At 41.9% G+C, this 20,854-nt stretch overlaps 3 protein-coding genes across 4 annotated transcripts in view; 2 read left to right on the top strand and 1 right to left on the bottom strand.

Annotated features, from left to right (window-relative positions):
• Window positions 1-4,219: 4,219 nt before the first annotated feature.
• On the top strand, window positions 4,220-7,249 carry LOC134667777 (uncharacterized). The gene is made up of 2 exons (XM_063525187.1): window positions 4,220-4,287; window positions 5,455-7,249. Exons 1-2 carry the CDS (start codon window positions 4,220-4,222, stop codon window positions 7,247-7,249), a joined length of 1,863 nt encoding a protein of 620 aa, XP_063381257.1.
• A 1,361-nt stretch (window positions 7,250-8,610) lies between these two features.
• On the bottom strand, window positions 8,611-19,555 carry LOC134667451 (serine hydroxymethyltransferase). 2 transcript variants are annotated; one of them, XM_063524866.1, is made up of 9 exons: window positions 19,321-19,555; window positions 18,711-18,943; window positions 18,234-18,349; window positions 17,566-17,726; window positions 13,979-14,174; window positions 12,826-13,002; window positions 11,808-11,902; window positions 11,099-11,318; window positions 8,611-8,850 (listed from the first exon to the last, which is right to left on the bottom strand). In XM_063524866.1, exons 1-9 carry the CDS (start codon window positions 19,435-19,437, stop codon window positions 8,612-8,614), a joined length of 1,554 nt encoding a protein of 517 aa, XP_063380936.1. In that variant the 5' UTR covers window positions 19,438-19,555; the 3' UTR covers window position 8,611. The 2 variants fall into 2 exon arrangements, with proteins under 2 accessions (XP_063380936.1, XP_063380935.1); XM_063524865.1 differs by lacking the exons at window positions 8,611-8,850; window positions 19,321-19,555 and adding an exon at window positions 19,185-19,306 and having other exon boundaries at window positions 10,718-11,318.
• Window positions 16,932-20,854, top strand: part of LOC134667447 (uncharacterized) — a 242,565-nt gene continuing 238,642 nt past the window's right edge. Inside the window, exon 1 of the mRNA XM_063524859.1 lies at window positions 16,932-16,947. The gene's annotated coding sequence lies outside the window, so the exon portion shown is untranslated. The remainder of the gene's footprint in view (window positions 16,948-20,854) is intronic.

Below are 20,854 nucleotides of genomic sequence, written 5' to 3'. Positions count from 1 at the left end.
AGAAAAGGACAATACGACCGACAACACAGTGTTGCCACTCTCAATATTATTATTAGGTTCCGAATAGGGTAAGTTATTTAATTAGCGTTTTATTTTTGTGTAAAACGCTGTCATTAATAAGCAAGGAAGGGATGTCTGCTGGAAAGGGAATATGTTTAGATTAAGCCTACGGTATTGATTTTTTTTAAACAATTATGGCCTGGATGCGAGTACTTAAGCCATATCTTCCAACTGCATTGAGACTTTTTTGATTTACTTAATATAGTGACATATAATCTCCTTTGTCTTCTAGATATTGTTTATGATATTGACATACGTGTTTTAGAAACCTAATGTCTATCCTATATGTCTAATTTAACTTATGCATACTTCTAGTTAATTAAAGCCAATTTCCTTTGGTATTTCGTTTCTATATATCAATTTAATTAACTAGAAAAATAATGACGGATCCGAAGAAAGAATCAGATGATAAGTCATCGCATTTATTATCGAGCAAGGCCTGTTCACTTCCTAAGAAAGTTATGTCCCCAAATAATTGCGCATGTGTGCGCCTTAAGCTTCTATGCGTGCGTTGGCCTCCGAGAAAAAGTTGCGAGTAATAAAAATAAAAACATTTTTCTACAGCAACATTGCTCCCAACTCTGATTTAAATTATCACGAATTTTATACATAATTGTACTTGGTCAAGCAGATCTTGTCAGTAGAAAAAGGCGGCAAATTTGAAAAATGTAGGCGCGAAGGGATAGCGCCTCATAGAAAATTTGAATTTCGCGCCTTTTTCTACTGACAAGATTTGCTTGACCATCTATAATCATAAAACGGGTCTTAAAACGCTTAAAACTTAAATACACGCGATTAAGTTTTATAATGAATGTTTGCTTCCAACTGTCTTTATCAATATTCATAAAATATATGGAGGGTAGGTACGTCTACCCACCCACACAAATATATTTGTCAATGACTCTGTCCAACTGCTGTGGTTAAAATTCATAACGAAAATTTTATTTATTAAATCTTTAAATAATAAATACAACGTAGCGGTACAACCACTTAAGACTGTAAGTCTGTACCTACATAGATTACAGCAATGCACATAGAAAATGTGCTAAATGCGGAGCAACGGTTGTTGAAGCAGCCAGAGTGAAATTTATACAGCTTTAGTGGGTTCAGAAGGAACCGAGTCATAACGCATCTGGAAAGCGTATTAATTAACCGTGAAGAAATGTATGAATGAATACAAGTTAGAAATCTGTGTAAAATGCCGTGTGTAAAGTGTAGTGTATCTGTGTGTAAAGTGTAATAGGTAGGCATGCCTAATGTTATTTGTATAATACTGAAAACTTTGTGAATGCGCTTTATTAATGTCTATTTTTATTAAGTTGTCAGGGTTTAATTTTCAGTGTATATTTCTATATGTAAAACATAATACAATGTTATAATACACTCAGCGTCAAAAAAATCGCACATCTTAACATTTTTCTTTCAAGCGGTTTTAAACCTTATATTATATAAGACAAGATAAGACTATGGGCCCTTATTTAAAAGGTTATGAAACTCTCTATTGGAAAATGTCGTAAAATGGACGATCTACCCCATACAAAAAGAAAATTTTCAGGAAAAACGAATCGACGTGTGTTCAGGTTAAAATTTGCAAAGAATAAAAACACTACAAAATCAACAGATTCAGAAAAAAACAACTTAAAACTAAACTTAAAACCTAGTGCGGCCTCCTCTTGCCCTCCGAGTAGCTTCCATGTGATCAGTCATGACTGTCATGAGTGCCACGATACGTTTTTGAGAAAAGTTGTTCCACTCCTCAATAATGGCGTTTTGAAGCCTGTCGAGAGTGGCAGGAGCAGGATCAGACGACCGAACCCGCCGGTTTAGCTGATCCTAGTGATGTTCGATTGGGTTCAGGTCAGGGCTCCTTGCTGGCCACTCCATTACGGTGATCCCAACCTCCCACAGTTAGTCTCACACAAACAACGCAGTGTGACAGCGAGCGTTGTCATGCATAAACTGGAAGTTGGGTCCAACAAAACCATCATATGGGATCACATGCTCCTCCAAGAACACCGTTATGGAACGCCGAGCAGTCAGGGATCCCTGGCTGTGACCATCTTCAGTGCGGGAAATGCACAGAAGATCAGTTTACTCGTCGATCGAAATGCCGCCCCAGAACATGCGAGATCCATCCCCTAAGCAGACGGTTTCTTCAGTGCAAGCTTGCATAAATTGGTCTCCCTGCCTCCTATACTCCCCCCTGCACCTGTCGTTGGTGTAAGGGCACACCCTCGTCTCGTCGGAAAAGAGGATATTCCTCTATTGTTCAAACGTCCAATCTTCGTGCAGTCGGCAAAATTTCCTCCTGGCTATTCGATGCTATTGCTTTAATTGGGGGCTTGTAGCAGCTCTACGGGGCAACAACCTCTTCCCTTCCGGCTTTCTTCCGACCGTAGAGATGGTTACTGTTGTTTTTTGAGCTGTTTGAAGCTGCTGCTGCAGCTCAACAGCCTCGGAAAAACGGTTCTGCAAAGAGTTCGATACAATGTACCGGTTGTCTCTAGCAGAAAAGCAGCGTTGTCTTCCAGGTCCAGGCCTCCTGATGTAACCACCAGTCACCTGGAACCCCAGCAAGACTCGACGCACTCGGAAACCGCTTATGTTAAATCTTTCAGCAACTTCTTACTGCCATAGTCTTGTTTGCAGCAGTGCCACCTCTTGAGCTGCTCCTTCTGGCCTGGTATCCATGTCCAAGGGTGTTTTCTTGCTGTAACGGTTCATTAGTAACCTCAGTGACCTCTGGAGAGCGAATAAACCATAACTAACCTTTACCCTCCATTTTATACCCGTCCCGGATTGCACAACAACGGACCGATTAAAATTGGATTTCAGCCCTTTTTTAAACAAAACGCCTATGTTCGGCTATGGCTATTTTTACGGAAAATTACGATTTATTTTTTTAAAGTTCATTAATTGCGCTTTCAAATGATACCAATATTGACAGGGTACAATGCATTAGATAAGAGCTATATTTGTTTGAAACGAATTTTTGGCGAGGTGCGATTTTTTTGACGCCGAGTGTATAAACATAAATATGCCTTTTATTTAAATCAATAGATAATACCACAAACAAGGGGTAATATTTGCATCTTTCATATATTTCGTGATATGAAGATAACAAATATGTTGATTTAAACTTTCACGATTATTAAACATTATCAAACTGCACAACGGGACTTAATCGCGTATTTAAGTTTTAAGATTTACCTCCGACGTTTCGAGGACGGCGTTGTCCCCGTGGTATATTTGTTGATGTCAACTTGAGCCAGTCTTCTCCGAGACCACGGGGACAACGCCGTCCTCGAAACGTCGGAGGTAAATCTTAAAACTTAAATACGCGATTAAGTCCCGTTGTGCAGTTTGATAACAAATATGTTTATCAAGAATATTACTATATACCTATAATACCAATACCCGCCAGGCTAAACCGGTTGTCAACTTTAGTTCCATTGGTACACATCGAGGGCGCCAGTAGTATAAACGTATAAACGGTTGGGGACATTTTTTTGTATGGAGTTACCGTTCTTCTCCTAGTGAGTATTATATTCTTTGTTATCGAGATATCTTCGACCGGAACGGTTTGACGTTGAACCTACGGCCCCCGCGGCTGGAGATAAGTGGTTGCATTGGCTGTATACCTTCACTAGCTTTCTCACCGAACATACTTCCACCGATGCTACGGATACTATAAAATTAAAACTCCTAGCGAACCATTTGTCATCTAATATTTTCATCATCATCAAAGACTGTCAAACCTATAAATCTGCTATTGCTTTATTAGACAAAGCCTACGTGAAACCCCAAAATGAAATATTGGCTCGCCACGTCCTCGGGACAAGAAAACAAAAGCAAGACGAAAGTATTTCTGAATATAGCCGCGCCTTGCATCTTCTGGCGCAAAAGTGCAATTTCAAGTCCGTTTCAGCTGAAGAACATAAAGAACAAGCTGTACGATGCGCCTTTATATCTGGTATTCTGTCGCCTAAAATACGGGAACGTTTGCTAGAAAAATCATCTCTATCAATGGATGAAGCTTATAATCAGGCAGTAAGCCTCGAAACAGCCGAAAAGGACTCCGAAACTATGGGTGTTAACATCCCAAGTACATTGAATGCCTTGCCAGTACTGTGTTCACAAGAACCTACAAATCCTCACAATGCTGCTGTTCCTGCTGTCCCAGTACCTCGACCACCAATACGACGTTGTTTCTTTTGCGGTGGTAAGGTACATCAAAGAATAAAGTGTCCCGCTTTCCATGCTCACTGCCAACTATGTACCAAGAAGGGACACTTTGCATCAGTTTGCCGGTCTCGTGACTCTCCTTCCACGAGCAATGCCATCCCGAGCTTACCATCTCAAGATTCCTACGAAAACGAATATTCTGCTGCAAGTCCGTCGAGCTTGCGAAAAGCTACGGTCGCCATAACTATCAACGACACTCGCGCCGACGCTCTGATTGACACCGGGAGCTCTAAGAGCTACATTGATAGAAATATAGCACAATTAATGAAATTACAACAATATCCGCACAAAGAAACAATTAATCTAGCATCTCTAAGCAACACGTCACAAGTAGAAAGCATTTGTTTTGCTACGCTCCAAATAGATAATCACACATATAAGCAACGCCTTCTACGCATAGTAACCAACCTATGTGCGGACGTCATCGTTGGCCATGATATACTCAAAACTCACTCCAAAGTCGAGCTCGATTTCGGAGGGACCAGAGAACCCTTACATATTTGCGTAATGGAAGCATCAGTACCGCCAGCATCTGTCTTTACGCACTTATCTGCTGATATTACGCCCATCGCTATTAAATCCAGACGTCACAACAAAGACGATGAAGTATTTATTCAAGCCGAGATATCTAAACTTTTTAAAGATGGGATTATCGAGCCGAGCGTCTCTCCTTGGCGCGCTCAGGTACTAGTTGCTGGAGGTGGATCTCATCGAAAAAGAATGGTCGTCGACTACTCCAGAACTATCAATAAGTTCACATATCTAGATGCGTATTCTCTGCCTCACATTGAGTCGATAGTTTCGAAAGTAGCGAAATTCAACCACTTTAGCCAGATTGATTTGAAGAGTGCATACCATCAAGTCCCTATTCTTGAAAGAGAGAAAATATATACCGCATTTGAAGCTTGTGGTAAACTATGGCAATTTACACGTATTCCATTTGGCGTCACTAACGGAGTTGCCGCTTTTCAACGCACTCTCGAACACATAATTGAAAAAGAACATTTACAAGGCACCTTTACTTATCTTGATGACGTCACAGTCTGCGGCAAAAACAAAGAAGAGCACGATAAAAACTTACTTACAACAATTCATGGCCGCTGCTAAGAAGTACAATCTCACACTAAACGAACAAAAATGTAATTTCAGCAAAAGTTCCATCAGCCTCCTTGGATATACTGTCAGGGACAACGTAATTGAACCAGATAAAGACCGACTGGAGCCTCTAATAAAACTACCGTTACCGCGCAATACTGCAGAATTGAAGAGAGCTCTAGGGCTATTTGCTCACTACGCTAAATGGGTTCATAAGTTTTCGGAAAAGATTCAACCTTTGATTAACAATTCCAACTTCCCTTTAGACGCAAATGCGCAGCGTAGTTTTCAACTTCTTAAATCTGATATTAAAAAGGCAGCATTGGTTGCTATTGACGATAAAGAAACCTTGACGGTGGAGACTGATGCATCAGATTATGCTCTAGCCGCGACATTATCACAAAATGGTCGACCAGTTGCGTTCTTCTCGAGAACTTTGTCGGACAGCGAGCGCAAACATGCTTCCGTCGAAAAGGAAGCCTGTGCTATCGTCGAATGCCTTAGAAAATGGCGCCACTACCTTATTCACAGACATTTTATCCTTATCACTGATCAGAAATCCGTAAGCTACATTTTCGACCAAAATCATACTAGCAAAATCAAAAACGACAAGATTGAAAGATGGAGGCTCGAACTGTCATGCTATAAGTATGATATTATTTACAGACCAGGGGCTCAGAATACTGCTGCTGACGCTCTTTCAAGAGTTTGCGCATTTATGAACAATAATAAGCTGTACGAATTGCACGATGCGCTTTCTCACCCTGGGATTACTAGAATGTATCACTGGATCAAGCTAAAGAACCTACCATACAACTTAGACGATGTCAAAAAGATGACTGTTTCATGTCGCGTATGTGCAGAAATCAAACCACGCTTTGCCAAAGCAAATGGCACTCTGATTAAAGCTTTATCGCCCTTCGAACGATTGAATGTAGATTTTAAAGGACCTTTGCCTTCGAACACGAACAACAAATATATTCTTACAATAATTGATGAATTCTCACGCTATCCTTTCGCATACCCATGTCCTGACACATCTTCGGCAACTGTCATCAAGTGCTTCAAAGAACTTTTCTTCGAATATGGCCAGCCCTTATACATACATAGCGACAGAGGATCCTGCTTCATGTCGGAAGAAATACAAAATTTCCTCAAGAAATGTAACATTGCCACTTCTCGCACTACTCCCTACAACCCTCAGGGTAACGGGCAAGTGGAAAAGCTTAACGGCACCCTCTGGCGAACTATACAGCTGTCCCTAAAATCGAAGAACCTGCCCATCGAAAACTGGGAACAAGTCTTGAAACTTTCTCTCCACTGCGTACGATCACTCCTTTGCACTTCGATAAATGCCACTCCACACGAGAAGCTATTCAATTTCCCTCGGAGAACACCGGTCGGTGAGTCGCTTCCGTCATGGCTCGTTCCGGGACCTGTCTTACTTAAGAAATTTGTTCGATCGAAAACAGACCCCTACGTCGAAGAAGTCGAGTTACTACACAGTAATCCGAACTACTCATATGTACGACGACGTAATGGCCAGGAGTCTACCGTATCTAACAGACACTTAGCGCCTCTTCCCTTATCCGATGATGAAGGCTCTATACCCGACGGAATGGCTCCTGATGGAGGATCGGATGTTCCCACATTGGACGAAGAACAAGAAAACCCTGTTGATGTAGGTACACTTAATAATGATCAAGAGATCTACAGTACTCCACCACAAGAAGCTCCGCCTTCACGGATCTTCCGTAGATCTACGAGGTCTAAGAAAATGCCTCAACATCTTAACGACTACATCCTGGACCCAAACGAAGAAATCATAGAGGGGGAGAATGACATATAATCTCCTTTGTCTTCTAGATATTGTTTATGATATTGACATACGTGTTTTAGAAACCTAATGTCTATCCTATATGTCTAATTTAACTTATGCATACTTCTAGTTAATTAAAGCCAATTTCCTTTGGTATTTCGTTTCTATGTATCATATAGTTTGTCAAAGGACTGTCTCATTTCAATCATAGACAGAGAAGAATGGTAAACATAACTTGTCAGTCAGTCAGAACCTGGAAAACCATATTCATCCTTTTCACTTGGGTGTTAGTACTGATGATGCTCTCCTGACCGATTTCAGCCACAGCGACTGTGTGCTCTGGAGTAGGCAATTTTTAACTCGTGTTATTAGAGTGTAGCTGATCCACTCTCTGGTGCGCCCTTAAGTGGCTCACGTACCCTATCTTCTGTTAGTACTAGTGTTAGTCAAAGATAGTATGATTCTCTCTGCCTATGTATGATATGGGCCTAGGCCAAATTATCTCTCTCCAGGATTTTCTTGAAACAAGGCCGTCACCTCTTAAAACCAGGGATCTACAGTTGCCAGCCGAAAAAAGACTTTCAGACGTTATTTTAGAGTTGAATTCTGATTGTTATTGCGGACGCGTATCCGCGACTCGAGGGAGGGAGCCGAGAGAGGTGTAAAGTAAATTTTAGCAATGTGCCTCTATGGAATATACTGGGAACTGTGGTTTTTGACTTCGTTGATCAGATAGAAATCATATTTGATTCATAACTTGGCATTAAATCATAATTACCTATTAATTGCAACCATGGTATTTCAAGACGTTCTTCTTTTATTCTAGTCAGTACAGACATGGCACATTTTAGCATTTAGTAGGAGCAATAAAAATAGGGTTTATAGTTTGAGTAACATTTTATTTGATCAAATTATGTCATGTGACAACTTCGTACAAGAAAACAAATAAGAGATTCTGTGTAATACAGACCTAACAGCTATACATACTTGTACAAAGCATAAATTACGTCAAGGCACTTTTTCTTACAACTAGATAATGTTATGATTATGTATTAAGAGATACAAAAATAAAATACGAGTAACAATAATCGAGGAACTATGTGGAATGGCGTCGTATTTATACTAGGCTCGACTCTTTTACCGCGCGACTCATTTTGTACGGCATTTAAAATCGGATACGTAAGAAAAATCATTTATATCGCCGCTATGTCGAGTCATGCGCAGTGAAAGGGTTAACCCGTGGAGCGCCCTACTGTGTTATAGTAATTAGTATAGGAGTTCTATACTAATGTTATTCTGGGGCGTTCCACGGGTTAATAATATTCAGCCTCTTATAACCTCATTGTAAGGTTAACAACCTGTGGCCACCAGTGCCGAAATGGTTGTTTTAAATTAGTACGTCTCAAAACCCGGCAAGGGGAAAGATTTACTGTAGTTCTCAATCTCCTCTTTAAGCTTGTGAACTTTGGATTTGACGTCATTATTCTCTTCAATGACCTTGTTGAAGTCTGCCAGTTTGGGTCCGGAGATTTTCGTGATCTCTTGCGCTAGCTTGAGGGCCTTGTCGATGTAGTCTACTACTCGGTCCATGTGTTCCTCTTTGAAGCCTCTGGTTGTTAGGGCGGGGGTACCTGAACAAAAGAAATTGAGTTAGAAAGCTATAGACTGAGTTTCTATGACTGTTCAAAAAGTCTTTCATTTTAGTAGGTACCTAAAAATGGTACAAACGGCAAGATTATTGGGGAGTTGAGGTGAGCTATGTAAGGTTTAAGAAAAAACCGTGCCCCTCGGTTTGACAGCTGAAGTAGATGGCGCTTAATGGAAAGTATCTGGGAGACCGAGCTTTGCTCGGAATTCGGTTTACCCAGAGATAAGATCTAGCTAGATCGATTTTTGGGCCCCGAAAACCGCCATATAGCAAATTTCATCGAAATCGTTAGAGCCGTTTTCGAGATCGCCAAAATATATAAATAAATATATACACAAGCTCGTTTAAAGGAATAAGATATATATTTTGTGGTCACTAAATGAGGGTTTCCGCGAACGAGATTTTCACTGTCAAAATCCACTAATAAATATCCCACAAAAATAAGCAAGCAGAATTAAACTTTGTGTCAAAGACATAAGTCATAAATTTCAATGCCAAAGTTTTAACTAAGGATGTTTCTCGCCTAATATGAATTGACCAGTGTAAGCATCAGTTAGCTAGCCCTAAGCAACCAAAGGTCAAGCTGCAGTCGAAAAACTAATAAAGATAAAGTTAAGCTGATAATTTTCCCGCCGTCTCCATGCTTCTTTAAGTTGGGTATTGACTGGTCAGCTGCCTGTTAGCTATAGTTTTCGCGAAAATCGCCAGGACAGAGGTGAAAATTTTTGTATGAAAACTTGCAACTTTAAATGCATTTTTTGACGAAACTATTGCAGTCTAAAATGAAGTCAAAATCAGTCCATCGACTCAATTTTTTGCAAGCTTTCTAATGGTACCCCACACGATTCTTACAAATGAAAAAAGTTTCAGCCTACCCCTCTCAACCCCCTAAATTTCCCCCTTTAATAAGAAATAAGCAGTTTTGACTTATTTACAATATGAGTGGTGGTAATTGCTATAACTGTTCCAAATTTTAGGTATCTATGTCAAACGGTCTCTGAGAAAAACGTATTTAACTGATTTGCAAGACCGAAGTGATCCCATAAGTGTTCCGTAAACAAAGTTTTGTACGGAACACTAAAAAACATGGTTAAACATGGTTGGTTGATTATGACTTATGACAGCTAGGCCTCTCGCCACGGTGCTGTCATCTAGTGAAAAAGTGTGGAAAACCTCGATCACGGAAACCCCCATTGTCAAAAGTCCGTTTTGACAACCATTATACAGCATAATGTATGTGCGAGGTGGAGGTGCACGTCGAGTCGCAGATCACGTAGATGGACTTATAGTCTGCCCAGTACTGTCTCATTTCAAACATAGACAGAGATAATCATACTGTCTTTGTCTTAAGCTAGAACTAGGCGGCGCCGCGCATGTCCACCAGCGCGAGGTGCACGTCCGTGCCGCCCGTCGCGATGTCGTAGCCGAGGGACGCCATTAGTCTTACCGAGTCGGATGCCGCTAGGGTTGAGCGCGCTCTTGTCGCCGGGCACGGTGTTCTTGTTGCAGGCGATGCTGCACAGCTCGAGGATGCGCTCGGCGCGCGCGCCGCTGAGGCCAGCGCCGCGCATGTCCACCAGCGCGAGGTGCACGTCCGTGCCGCCCGTCGCGATGTCGTAGCCGAGGGACGCCAGTAGTCTTACCGAGTCGGATGCCGCTAGGGTTGAGCGCGCTCTTGTCGCCGGGCACGGTGTTCTTGTTGCAGGCGATGCTGCACAGCTCGAGGATGCGCTCGGCGCGCGCGCCGCTGAGGCCAGCGCCGCGCATGTCCACCAGCGCGAGGTGCACGTCCGTGCCGCCCGTCGCGATGTCGTAGCCGAGGGACGCCAGTAGTCTTACCGAGTCGGATGCCGCTAGGGTTGAGCGCGCTCTTGTCGCCGGGCACGGTGTTCTTGTTGCAGGCGATGCTGCACAGCTCGAGGATGCGCTCGGCGCGCGCGCCGCTGAGGCCAGCGCCGCGCATGTCCACCAGCGCGAGGTGCACGTCCGTGCCGCCCGTCGCGATGTCGTAGCCGAGGGACGCCAGTAGTCTTACCGAGTCGGATGCCGCTAGGGTTGAGCGCGCTCTTGTCGCCGGGCACGGTGTTCTTGTTGCAGGCGATGCTGCACAGCTCGAGGATGCGCTCGGCGCGCGCGCCGCTGAGGCCAGCGCCGCGCATGTCCACCAGCGCGAGGTGCACGTCCGTGCCGCCCGTCGCGATGTCGTAGCCGAGGGACGCCAGTAGTCTTACCGAGTCGGATGCCGCTAGGGTTGAGCGCGCTCTTGTCGCCGGGCACGGTGTTCTTGTTGCAGGCGATGCTGCACAGCTCGAGGATGCGCTCGGCGCGCGCGCCGCTGAGGCCGGCGCCGCGCATGTCCACCAGCGCGAGGTGCACGTCCGTGCCGCCCGTCGCGATGTCGTAGCCAAGGGACGCCAGGCCCGAGCAGAGCCGCTGCGCGTTCTTGATCACCTGATATATAACAATAGAGTTACTGCAGTGGACAATAATAGTTAATATATAAATAACACATTTCCCTATGGTAGCCGTGAAAAACACTTTAAAATGACTCGGCCGAATTTGCGACAGATGGACTCGTAACTTCAATGGCCTCTCCTTACGGTTCGGCTCTCAAATCAACACGTCCATCTGTTGGTCAAGTTGGTTAGCCTCTAACAATCCAACAAACACAAATAGCTCCTGACTGTAGGTAATGTAACGTCATCTGGAATTGCCAATCGAGTGAAATTTGTTCAAGCTTAGCTTAATTGCCTCACCCGACGCACACTAATAATAGGACCTACCCAGGCAGCTCGGTTCGGAGTGTTCGGTCTCTTGCACAGTCATTTTATAAACAGCACTTTTGTGATACGATTTGAAGACCTGTGCTGCTAAGAAACACTTATTAACAACACTTATAAAATAAGACGTGTAGGACTACGAAGTTTTGCTGATTATTACCTGCTTTTGGTACTCCACAAACTCAGGAGTTTGAGCCTGTTTCATGGCCGTGGCGATAGCCGCGATGGCGTGATTATGGGGCCCACCTTGCAGACCTAGAATTAATGCAGAATGCAATCAGTGTATATAATATAGGTAGGATATATCTAAAGCATGTTAAGCCCTATATCATATATGTCACAGAAAATTCAGAGTTTTAGCTTTAGCCAGCACAAAATTACAGGGCGTCGAAAATGGAATGAATCGCTTCGAGAAAAGGATGGTACGGCCGTGCTTCTTTGTTTTGCTCGACTTGGCGGGGGCACTCCCGTGCCCCCAGAGTAGGTAATTATAGATAACAGGTGGGAGCTACCTGGCTGCTTGTACGAGTATGGCAGCAAATGTACAATATGCGGTCACTCTGGTTATCAAAAGTTGATGTTTGAAAATTCCAACGTTAAAAATTCCAGACCCATCTACTTAGCTGTCAAACTCGGGGTGATCTGATTTGTTCTTAGACTTTACTCATGCAAACAAAGTATTTTTGGTGACAAGATTTGTTCTTTTTAGGGTTCCGTACCCAAAGGGTAAAACGGGACCCTATTACTAAGACTTCGCTGTCCGTCCATCCGTCCGTCCGTCCGTCCGTCCGTCTGTCACCAGGCTGTATTTCACGAACCGTGATAGCTAGACAGTTGAAATTTTCACAGATGATGTATTTCTGTTGCCGCTATAACAACAAATACTAAAAACAGAATAAAATAAAGATTTAAATAGGGCTACCATACAACAAACGTGATTTTTAACCAAAGTTAAGCAACGTCGGGAGTGGTCAGTACTTGGATGGGTGACCGTTTTTTTTTTGCATTATGGTACGGAACCCTTCGTGCGCGAGTCCGACTCGCACTTGCCCGGTTTTTTTTAAAACAAACTAGCTAATCGAAGCTTATTACTTTTTACTCAGTCATAAATGTCCCATTATGAATTGCTTATTACCGTATAAGCCCTAAAAATAGTAAAATATAACTAGGCGACTTACCCGGGAACACAGCCTGGTTGATCTTGGACTCGAGGTCATACAGCACTTTGTCTCCGTTGGCCTTCACCGAGCGCACTCCTTTGCGGAAGAAGATGACTCCAGCGCGCGGCCCGCGGAGGGTCTTGTGGGTGGTCGTCGTTACTATGTCGCAGTATTCGAACGGGCTGGGGATCACACCTGCGGAAAACAAGATAGACAACTTTAAAAATATATATTAATTTTTGAACAATATAGCAAGTAGTGCAGGTATACAAATTATACAATATACCTACTCAGGTATCACCGATGGAACCAACTTCCAAAATCAGATTGTTTTACCCATTTTAGACCATTGGGGATAAATGGAATAGTGATATATAACAGCATTAGGTGGGAAATTTAATTTTTTGTCTCTGGTCCCAATGAACAGGCCTAAAAATAGCCATTTAACTTTCAGCGTTACCTTTTACAAAACAAACACGTAATTGTTCAAATGTATAATACACATATTGTCACTACTTTTAAAAAATCTCGTGTCTCGCACTGCTACTGAAAGTTAAAACGCAGTAACTCTGTATGCATCCTATCCTATACATAGTTACCACATTTATCTTTTGATTGACAGAACAAGATACGAGTATTTTTTTCAAAGTAGTCACGATATCTTACCTAAAAAAGTATTTTGAGGATGAATGACTGTTTGTTTACGACTCCAACTATCAATGGAATATTTATAAGTAAAAGATTTTGAGCTAAATATAAAGAGTGATCATCATCAAGTAATTAACCTTATCTATCAGATGACTGGGGTCAAACAATTGTTATGGAAACACGTAACTTATGACGAAATACCTTCGCGTTTCGCGAGTTAGCGTCAACAATAAATGCAAATAACAAAAGATAAAAATTAAATGATCCAAGTTTAGGCAGTTTAATCGTTACATAATACAGTCATCAGTTTTTTTTCGTAGCCTACTTGAGTGTCTCACTGCCGGGCAATTTGGGCAAAGGCCTCCCCCCTGGTTTTCCATAAGGAAGGCGTCAAAGTCGTCCCGCCATCTCCGCCTGGGCCTGTCATCAGTATGTACTTACTAACAGAAACTTGAACTGACGATTATTTCAGAGCAATAAGGTTTCCAATTGTTCAGTTAACTGTGACACCGACGGTACATACCTGCAGCCACCAATCCTGAAATATGAGCCATATCGGCCATGAGATACGCGCCGTTCTCGTCAGCGATCTGCCGGAAGCGCTTGTAGTCGAGGCAGCGCGAGTAACACGAGATGCCGGCGATGATGAGGCGGGGCTTGAAGAGCCGAGCGGTCTCTGCCAGCTTGTCGTAGTCGATCAGACCCGTCTTGGGGTCCACCTGGGCACAACAATGAAGGGTTTGAGGAAAATATCCAATACATTTCCATACAATTAATACAAGCTTTGCTTAGTTTGGGGCCAGTTGAGCTGTGTGATGTCCCCTAATATTCATATTCAATTTTAAGAAAAATAGGCCGGGGCCGCTAACGATGCCAAAGGATTGCCAAATATTTGCGAGCATTAGATATAGTACAATTTGCACTGTAGTGACATTTGGTGATTTAACTAGTCTCCTGAATGTCCGTATGTGTACAACTATGTCGTAAATCGAAAGGGCCCAACGCTCTGTACTAAAAGTGATGCTTAAAAAATCCTATTGGTTTCCAACCTCTGATCTTTACGCGCAAACTCAAGTTTTAACCGTCCGACAGCTATTCTTACACAAAATCTGTTTATACACACACAAAGTCTCTAAAACATTGCCCTCATATAATATCTTAGTTAAAAAACGCATCTTCAATCTACCAATTCCCGAAGTACGCTCCGCCTTTGGAAAACGTTTTGGAGATCGCATTAGAGTTACAACTTACAATTCCATTCTTAAACAATGTAACCTTAGATCTAGCACCACTATAGAAGCAAAAAAACAACTATTTAAATTCCTAAGTTCTCTTAGTTATGCCGAGACAGAAGCTATTTTAGATAATGTACTTTAGCTTATTATAATGTTATACACGGTGTAACATGAGGAAACCGAATAATTTTAACCACGCATTTCTGAGGTCAAAAGAAGGAAAAAATGTAATATGAGTTTAGGTAAATTTCACCAAAAAAAAGATTTTTTTTCTTTTGTTTTTTAATATTTCTGAATGTATTTGTACATAAAAAATAAATGTTATTGGTAAACATGTCACTTAAAATTGATTTTTACATTTTTTTTTGTAAAACCAACTTTTTGCAAAGTGTTACTCGTCACTTTTTGACATTTATCAATAAGGATATTTAGACTACGTCCCATAGCAGCAACATCACCATCAAAAAGGCCTATAACACTATGTAACAGTAAAAACTTGTTATTTTTTTACTTAATATTATCTCTGAAACTAGGCGAATTTCAAAAACATTTATAGGACATTTTTGTCTCTAAATATGATCAGGAATACGCTCTTAAAATTATTCGGTTTCCTCATGTTACACCGTGTATATAAGTACCTTTGATTGTGTTAGTTATAATAAATGTTAGTTATAATAAGTTTATTTTGCCATAAACTGGACTTTATGTTTGTATAGGTAATTCTGTTGTTTCATGTATTCCTGGTACCCCGCGATACAGGCGAAGCCTAGTGCGGAGACCCCTGCAACACTCTGTAATTTTTATTTTTGGAAATAAAGATTTATTTATTATTATTTGTATCTCTTTTAAAGTCACGGGTATATACATCCCGGTCATTTGATAGGCGTGCGTGGGGATACAGATCCAACACGTAGAGGCCCTTTGGAGAAGTTTGCTGTTATGTAATACACCTGCTAGAACCCATTCACGGGTACAAATAGATACCCGTAAATCGGTCCCAACAGGCGTAGGGGCTATTGTAAATATAGTGGAGAAAAGTGCTGGTTATGGTAATAAATGTTGGCTGGTCAAAAGATTGGGCTATTGCTGAGAGGTCCGGACACCTGCCATAACAATGTTTTCACAAGTTATCGAGGCAGGCGGTGACTTGCCGCTGACTAGATGGGCCCCTGAAACTGCCGTCGCGAAGACGACCAGGGGCAACATCGGTGTGAGCGGCTCAGGGGTGTCGAGAGGTGTGCGCCGCTTTCTACCCAGTGGCTGTTACCAGCCACTGTGCCAACTCGCGTCTTATGCATCTTTCACTTCCACCCCTGGAGCATATAGCTCTAGCGACTCCTCTCTGGACGGCCAATGAAGGCAAGCCAGAGCTGAGAGTCCTGCGGGTCTCCTTGGGGTCCACTCCGACCGACGAAGACACGCCGGAGACGGAGACCCTGACCAACTCTCGGGAGCACTCGGGTCCGTGGTCGTTACTCCCCAACAGCTCGCCACAAGCTGCCCTGTGGGCTTATTATTATTGTATCTCCTTTTTGGACTTCACGGGCCTATAGATCCCGGTCTTTTGATAGGCTTGCGTGGGGATATAGATCCAACACGTAGAGGCCCTTTGGAGAGTTTTAATGTCATGTAGAACGCCTGCTGGAACCCGTTCACAGGCGCAACAATAGACACCCGTGAACCGGTCGCAGCAGGCATTGGGACTATTGTAGAAAAAGTGAACAGTATACCGGTTTATGGATTGATGTTTGGGTGGACAATGAGACTGGGCTATTGTAAAAGAGGTCCGGACACCTGCCATAACAATGTTAACACCGTCATCGAGGCAGGCGGTGACTCGCCACTGACTAGATGGGCCCCTGAAACTGTCGTCGTAAAGACGACCAGGAGCAACATCGGTGTGAGCGGCTCAGGGATGTCGAGAGGTGTGCGCCGCTTTCTACCCAGTGGCTGTTACCAGCCACTGTGCCAACTCGCGTCTTATGCATCTTTCACTTCCACCCGTGGAGCATATAGCTCTAGCGACTCCTCTCTGGACGGCCAATGAAGGCAAGCCAGAGCTGAGAGTCCTGCGGGTCCCCTTGGGGTCCACTCCGACCGACGAAGACACGCCGGAGACGGAGACCCTGACCGACTCTCGGGAGCACTCGGGTCCGTGGGGTCGTTACTCCCCAACAGCTCGCCACAAGCTGCCCTGCGGGCTTATTATTATTATTATTATGTATTTATTCTAAATAGTTATATCTACGCTATTATTGTATGATTATCATGATAAAATAGCTTACAAATGGGTCAGTTTATTGCTACGGCAATTATTACATCAGACCATGACATATGCGAGGGTGTGTAAATAAGATAACAACTCTATTTTAATTATACTGGTTATAATAAATACATTTTACCCACTATCAATGTCAAACTGGTAAGAAAGGTCAAGGGGTACTCTTATCAAAGTATCTATTGTTAATCTACTTACTGCTGTGCAAACTGCTAAAGATTTTGTTTTCATCAATAAAAAAATAAATTTCTACACTGTCTTAAACCACACACAACTGTTGTTTTTCGGAACTTTTCTGATGGTTATGGGAAATTTTGGATAGTTTAGTTCCTTTACAGTCTTAGCCTAATCTATTGGAGGCTGGCATAGACTACTTTTCATCCATTAAAAATTCTTGTCCAGCAAAATGTAAACTGTCGGACCACACTACCTAACTCTGCACCAATTTTGAAGTTATAAAGTGTGGAGTGTCATAATAAACATCAGTTTTACAGAAATTTTATGTTTATAGTGAAACATTCACACTTTGTCATTGCAAGGTCTGTGCACTGTGCAGAGTAAGTTACAGAAAGATAATGATGGCAGTCTCATACTCACTTTGTATGGCATGCTTTCAAAGAAGATTGAGGTAGCGGAGATCTTCTTAGTAGGGGTGAAGAAACCATGTGTGAGATGTCCACCGTCAGGCAGGTCCAGCCCCATGATGCGGCCGTGGGGCTCCACCACGCCCGTGTACACCGCAAAGTTGGCTGGGGAGCCTGTGAGTTAAGAAAAATTGGTTAAGTCATTTGGTCAAAAAAAGTCTATGCTGTTTATTTCATTTATTTATTTATTTATAGTGAATTTTATTAACAAAGTTCTTGGTAGCATTTAGGAAATCATTTAGACATGTCATGAAGAGTATGTATCAGTGTATTATTACCTATACATAGGTATAGGTATGTATGCATGTCTATTTCCTTGTCATTGCATAATGATTTCTTAATTTATTATTTTATGACTGTTTCTAATGTATCACATTAAGAAACAAGCAATTTGATGGCTGTCTTCAAGAAAGGTGATAAATGATAATATAATTATGAAGAATGCACTAACATGAAACTAGTGTCAATACAAATTATGAACATTTAGTGATTTGGTGTGGAGTTTAAAAGTAAGCTTTTTTACTTTTTATGCCTTTTTCATACTTTGTTATATAAGCTAGGGGTCCATACATCATTATCTATTTTTACAGAAAATAATGATATTCCAAATTCATTACGGACCTGAGTAGGGCTGCACATTCACTCCCCATTCTTCCGCTTTGAGTCTGTAAGTCTGTAGAGAGCGCTGTTGAGTTAAAATTTCAATTTCATCAATATATTCATTGCCTCCATAATATCTGAAATAGAAAAATAAATGATTAAGTACTGAAGGTTTGATACAGTTATAAATAGCTAGGTACACAGTCATGTAATCATGTAACATTGTTTAAATTTCATAAATCTGTTGAGTAAATGAGCTCGTTTGTAGAGTCCAAACTAACTGCACAGATTTGGCATGCAACAGAATAGGTGCCAGCATAAATGTTAAATTTTATGAAAATACAATACATTTACATGAATTTGTGAGGAAGCACATCCTGTCACTGCAAATTTTGTTAAGATATAGTATGGCACACACTCTAACAAACATCAACCATATTCTTTGAAATTTGACCAGGTTATTATTTGCTGACGAACTCATGTAGATACTCAAGTTACCTTTGGTTTGGCATGCCCTCAGAATACTTGTTGTGGAGGCATGAGCTCAGGCACTGGAGCACCGGAACAGAGGTGAAATTCTCTGAAGCAATCATCTCCAGCCCCGCCTCTTGCCGCTTCTTCTCCTTCACAATGATGTCAAACAGCTCCGGATCCGTGTCCCATAAGTTCCCGTTCAACAATTTCTTGTCCATGGCTACTGCTGTACTATAACTTCTGACTGGAAATTTTTTCTGAAATGTAAAACCACGTGAGTACGTCTTTATGCGTTAACTACTCAATAAAGACTGACCTTTAAGCAAAAGCATTGGCCTGATATTGATATCGAGATAACGCAATCACAAACAAAAGTTGATTGTTTCATCAGTCCCGCTATAAATAACATTAACAAGCCTCAGTATAATTCCAATAAAATAAAATAATTAATATATAATAAAACAATTAAACCGAAAAGGAAAAGCACTTACTTACTACATGTAATATTCCACAGAACATAACCTACTCGCAACGTGCTGAGTTTGATTTGATTGAAAGTACTAACAATAATAAAGCAAAGAAGGCCACAAGTCGTTTAAACCGCCAATTTACATTTAACAACTGTTATACTTACTTGAAGGCCGGTTTTAGCCTGCACTGTCAATGATGAGCTCTTCAAGCTTTGTAGTGGATACCTCTGAAATTTCTTAGCAGCATCGTTAAAACAGATTCGTAACAACTTGTTGTTCATGATGATGAAATATAAATTGTATTGACTAGAATAATTGAACACAGTTCTGTTTTCCTTTTACATAAACGCAAGTATTTTTATCACCAGCGATAACCCATTATGAACTTTATTGTCACTTGACTGGACTTGACGTTTCTGACGTTTACAACTTTTTTTTCTGAGCTGGAGGTGATTTACGAACGCGCGTTATTCAGCCACATCCAGCCGCAGAATGAAAACAAATGGTCATATTTTGTGGACTCGGTTGTAATGTAAATGTATAAGGAATTAAGTAACGATTTGTTTATACACTTCCTTATCAAACAAGTCATTATACCCACGATTGTGGTATCAACATACAGGTTAACTTGGTTGTTTCATTCAAGTGTTAGTAAAAAAGAATATCGATGTGTGTGTGAATAGTCGCACCAATAAAAGTCAGCAGCGGATTTGATAGCCCACGCAGTGTAAGTGTTATTTATACGTCATAATTTCATAGAAGTTTGACGTTTAAAATGACACTTGCACTGCGTGGGCTATCAAAATCGCTGCAGACTTTTTACGGTCTCACTATAGGACTATTTGACAAGTAAAGCGGGAGCGTGCAAGAACTATAGGGGGCAGCACAGGAGCCGTGAGATTTTTGGCACGTCAACCCCATTTGATGAAAGTATGGGGGGTTCTTACATCGTTCGTGAACAAGTGGATGCTGCCCCTACTGTGGGAGTGGGACACGTGCAGACACACAGGACTAATTTAGTCATGGAGCGGTGTAACCTTCTGACGTGTCGGAATCCGGTGTTGCTCTAAGGGTGTAACGATTGAGGAAAGGGGACGAAGTCACGTGACCGCTTCTCCATACAAAGGTAGTCCCCATTTTCCTCTCTGGATATTAACATTATAGTAAATAGATATTTATATACGCCATTTGATGTGTATTAACCAAAGCTATGCCTAGGGTATAGCGTTTGCAAGGGGCGTTTGGTCTCGATTTTTTTACTTGAAGTCGTTACTACGCAAAAACAGTTTATTACCCATTCTTATTAGTCTTATTACTTAGAATCGATAAGCCGCTAGAAGTGCTATGCCTAGTTAGGTGCAACCGAGTTTCCCTGCGGCCTAATTTAAGAAGAAGAGTCGTATTACATCTGAGTTTCCCTGCGGTGAGATTCGCATACAATCCACATCTCACATCTCACCCTGCAACCCAAGAAAATTAAATCTTGCGTCCCAGTTTATTATGTAGAGAAGGCTTACGTAGAGCTACCTAATTAAGTTTCTCACCCAAGTTGCCGGCGCTACTTGTTATTTATCGGGCAATGTTGAGAAAGTTAGTAAACATGGTGACGAACGTTTCGCCCGGGGCCCCAACACGAACTAACATAATATTTGCTGTACGTTTGTGAGAGAGGATTACTAGCGGTCTCGGGAATTAATC

The sequence above is a fragment of the Cydia fagiglandana genome, chromosome 9 (genome assembly GCF_963556715.1).
Source record: "Cydia fagiglandana chromosome 9, ilCydFagi1.1, whole genome shotgun sequence".
Classification (NCBI taxonomy): Eukaryota; Metazoa; Arthropoda; class Insecta; order Lepidoptera; family Tortricidae; genus Cydia; species Cydia fagiglandana.
This window is presented reverse-complemented; position numbering and strand designations above follow the sequence as displayed.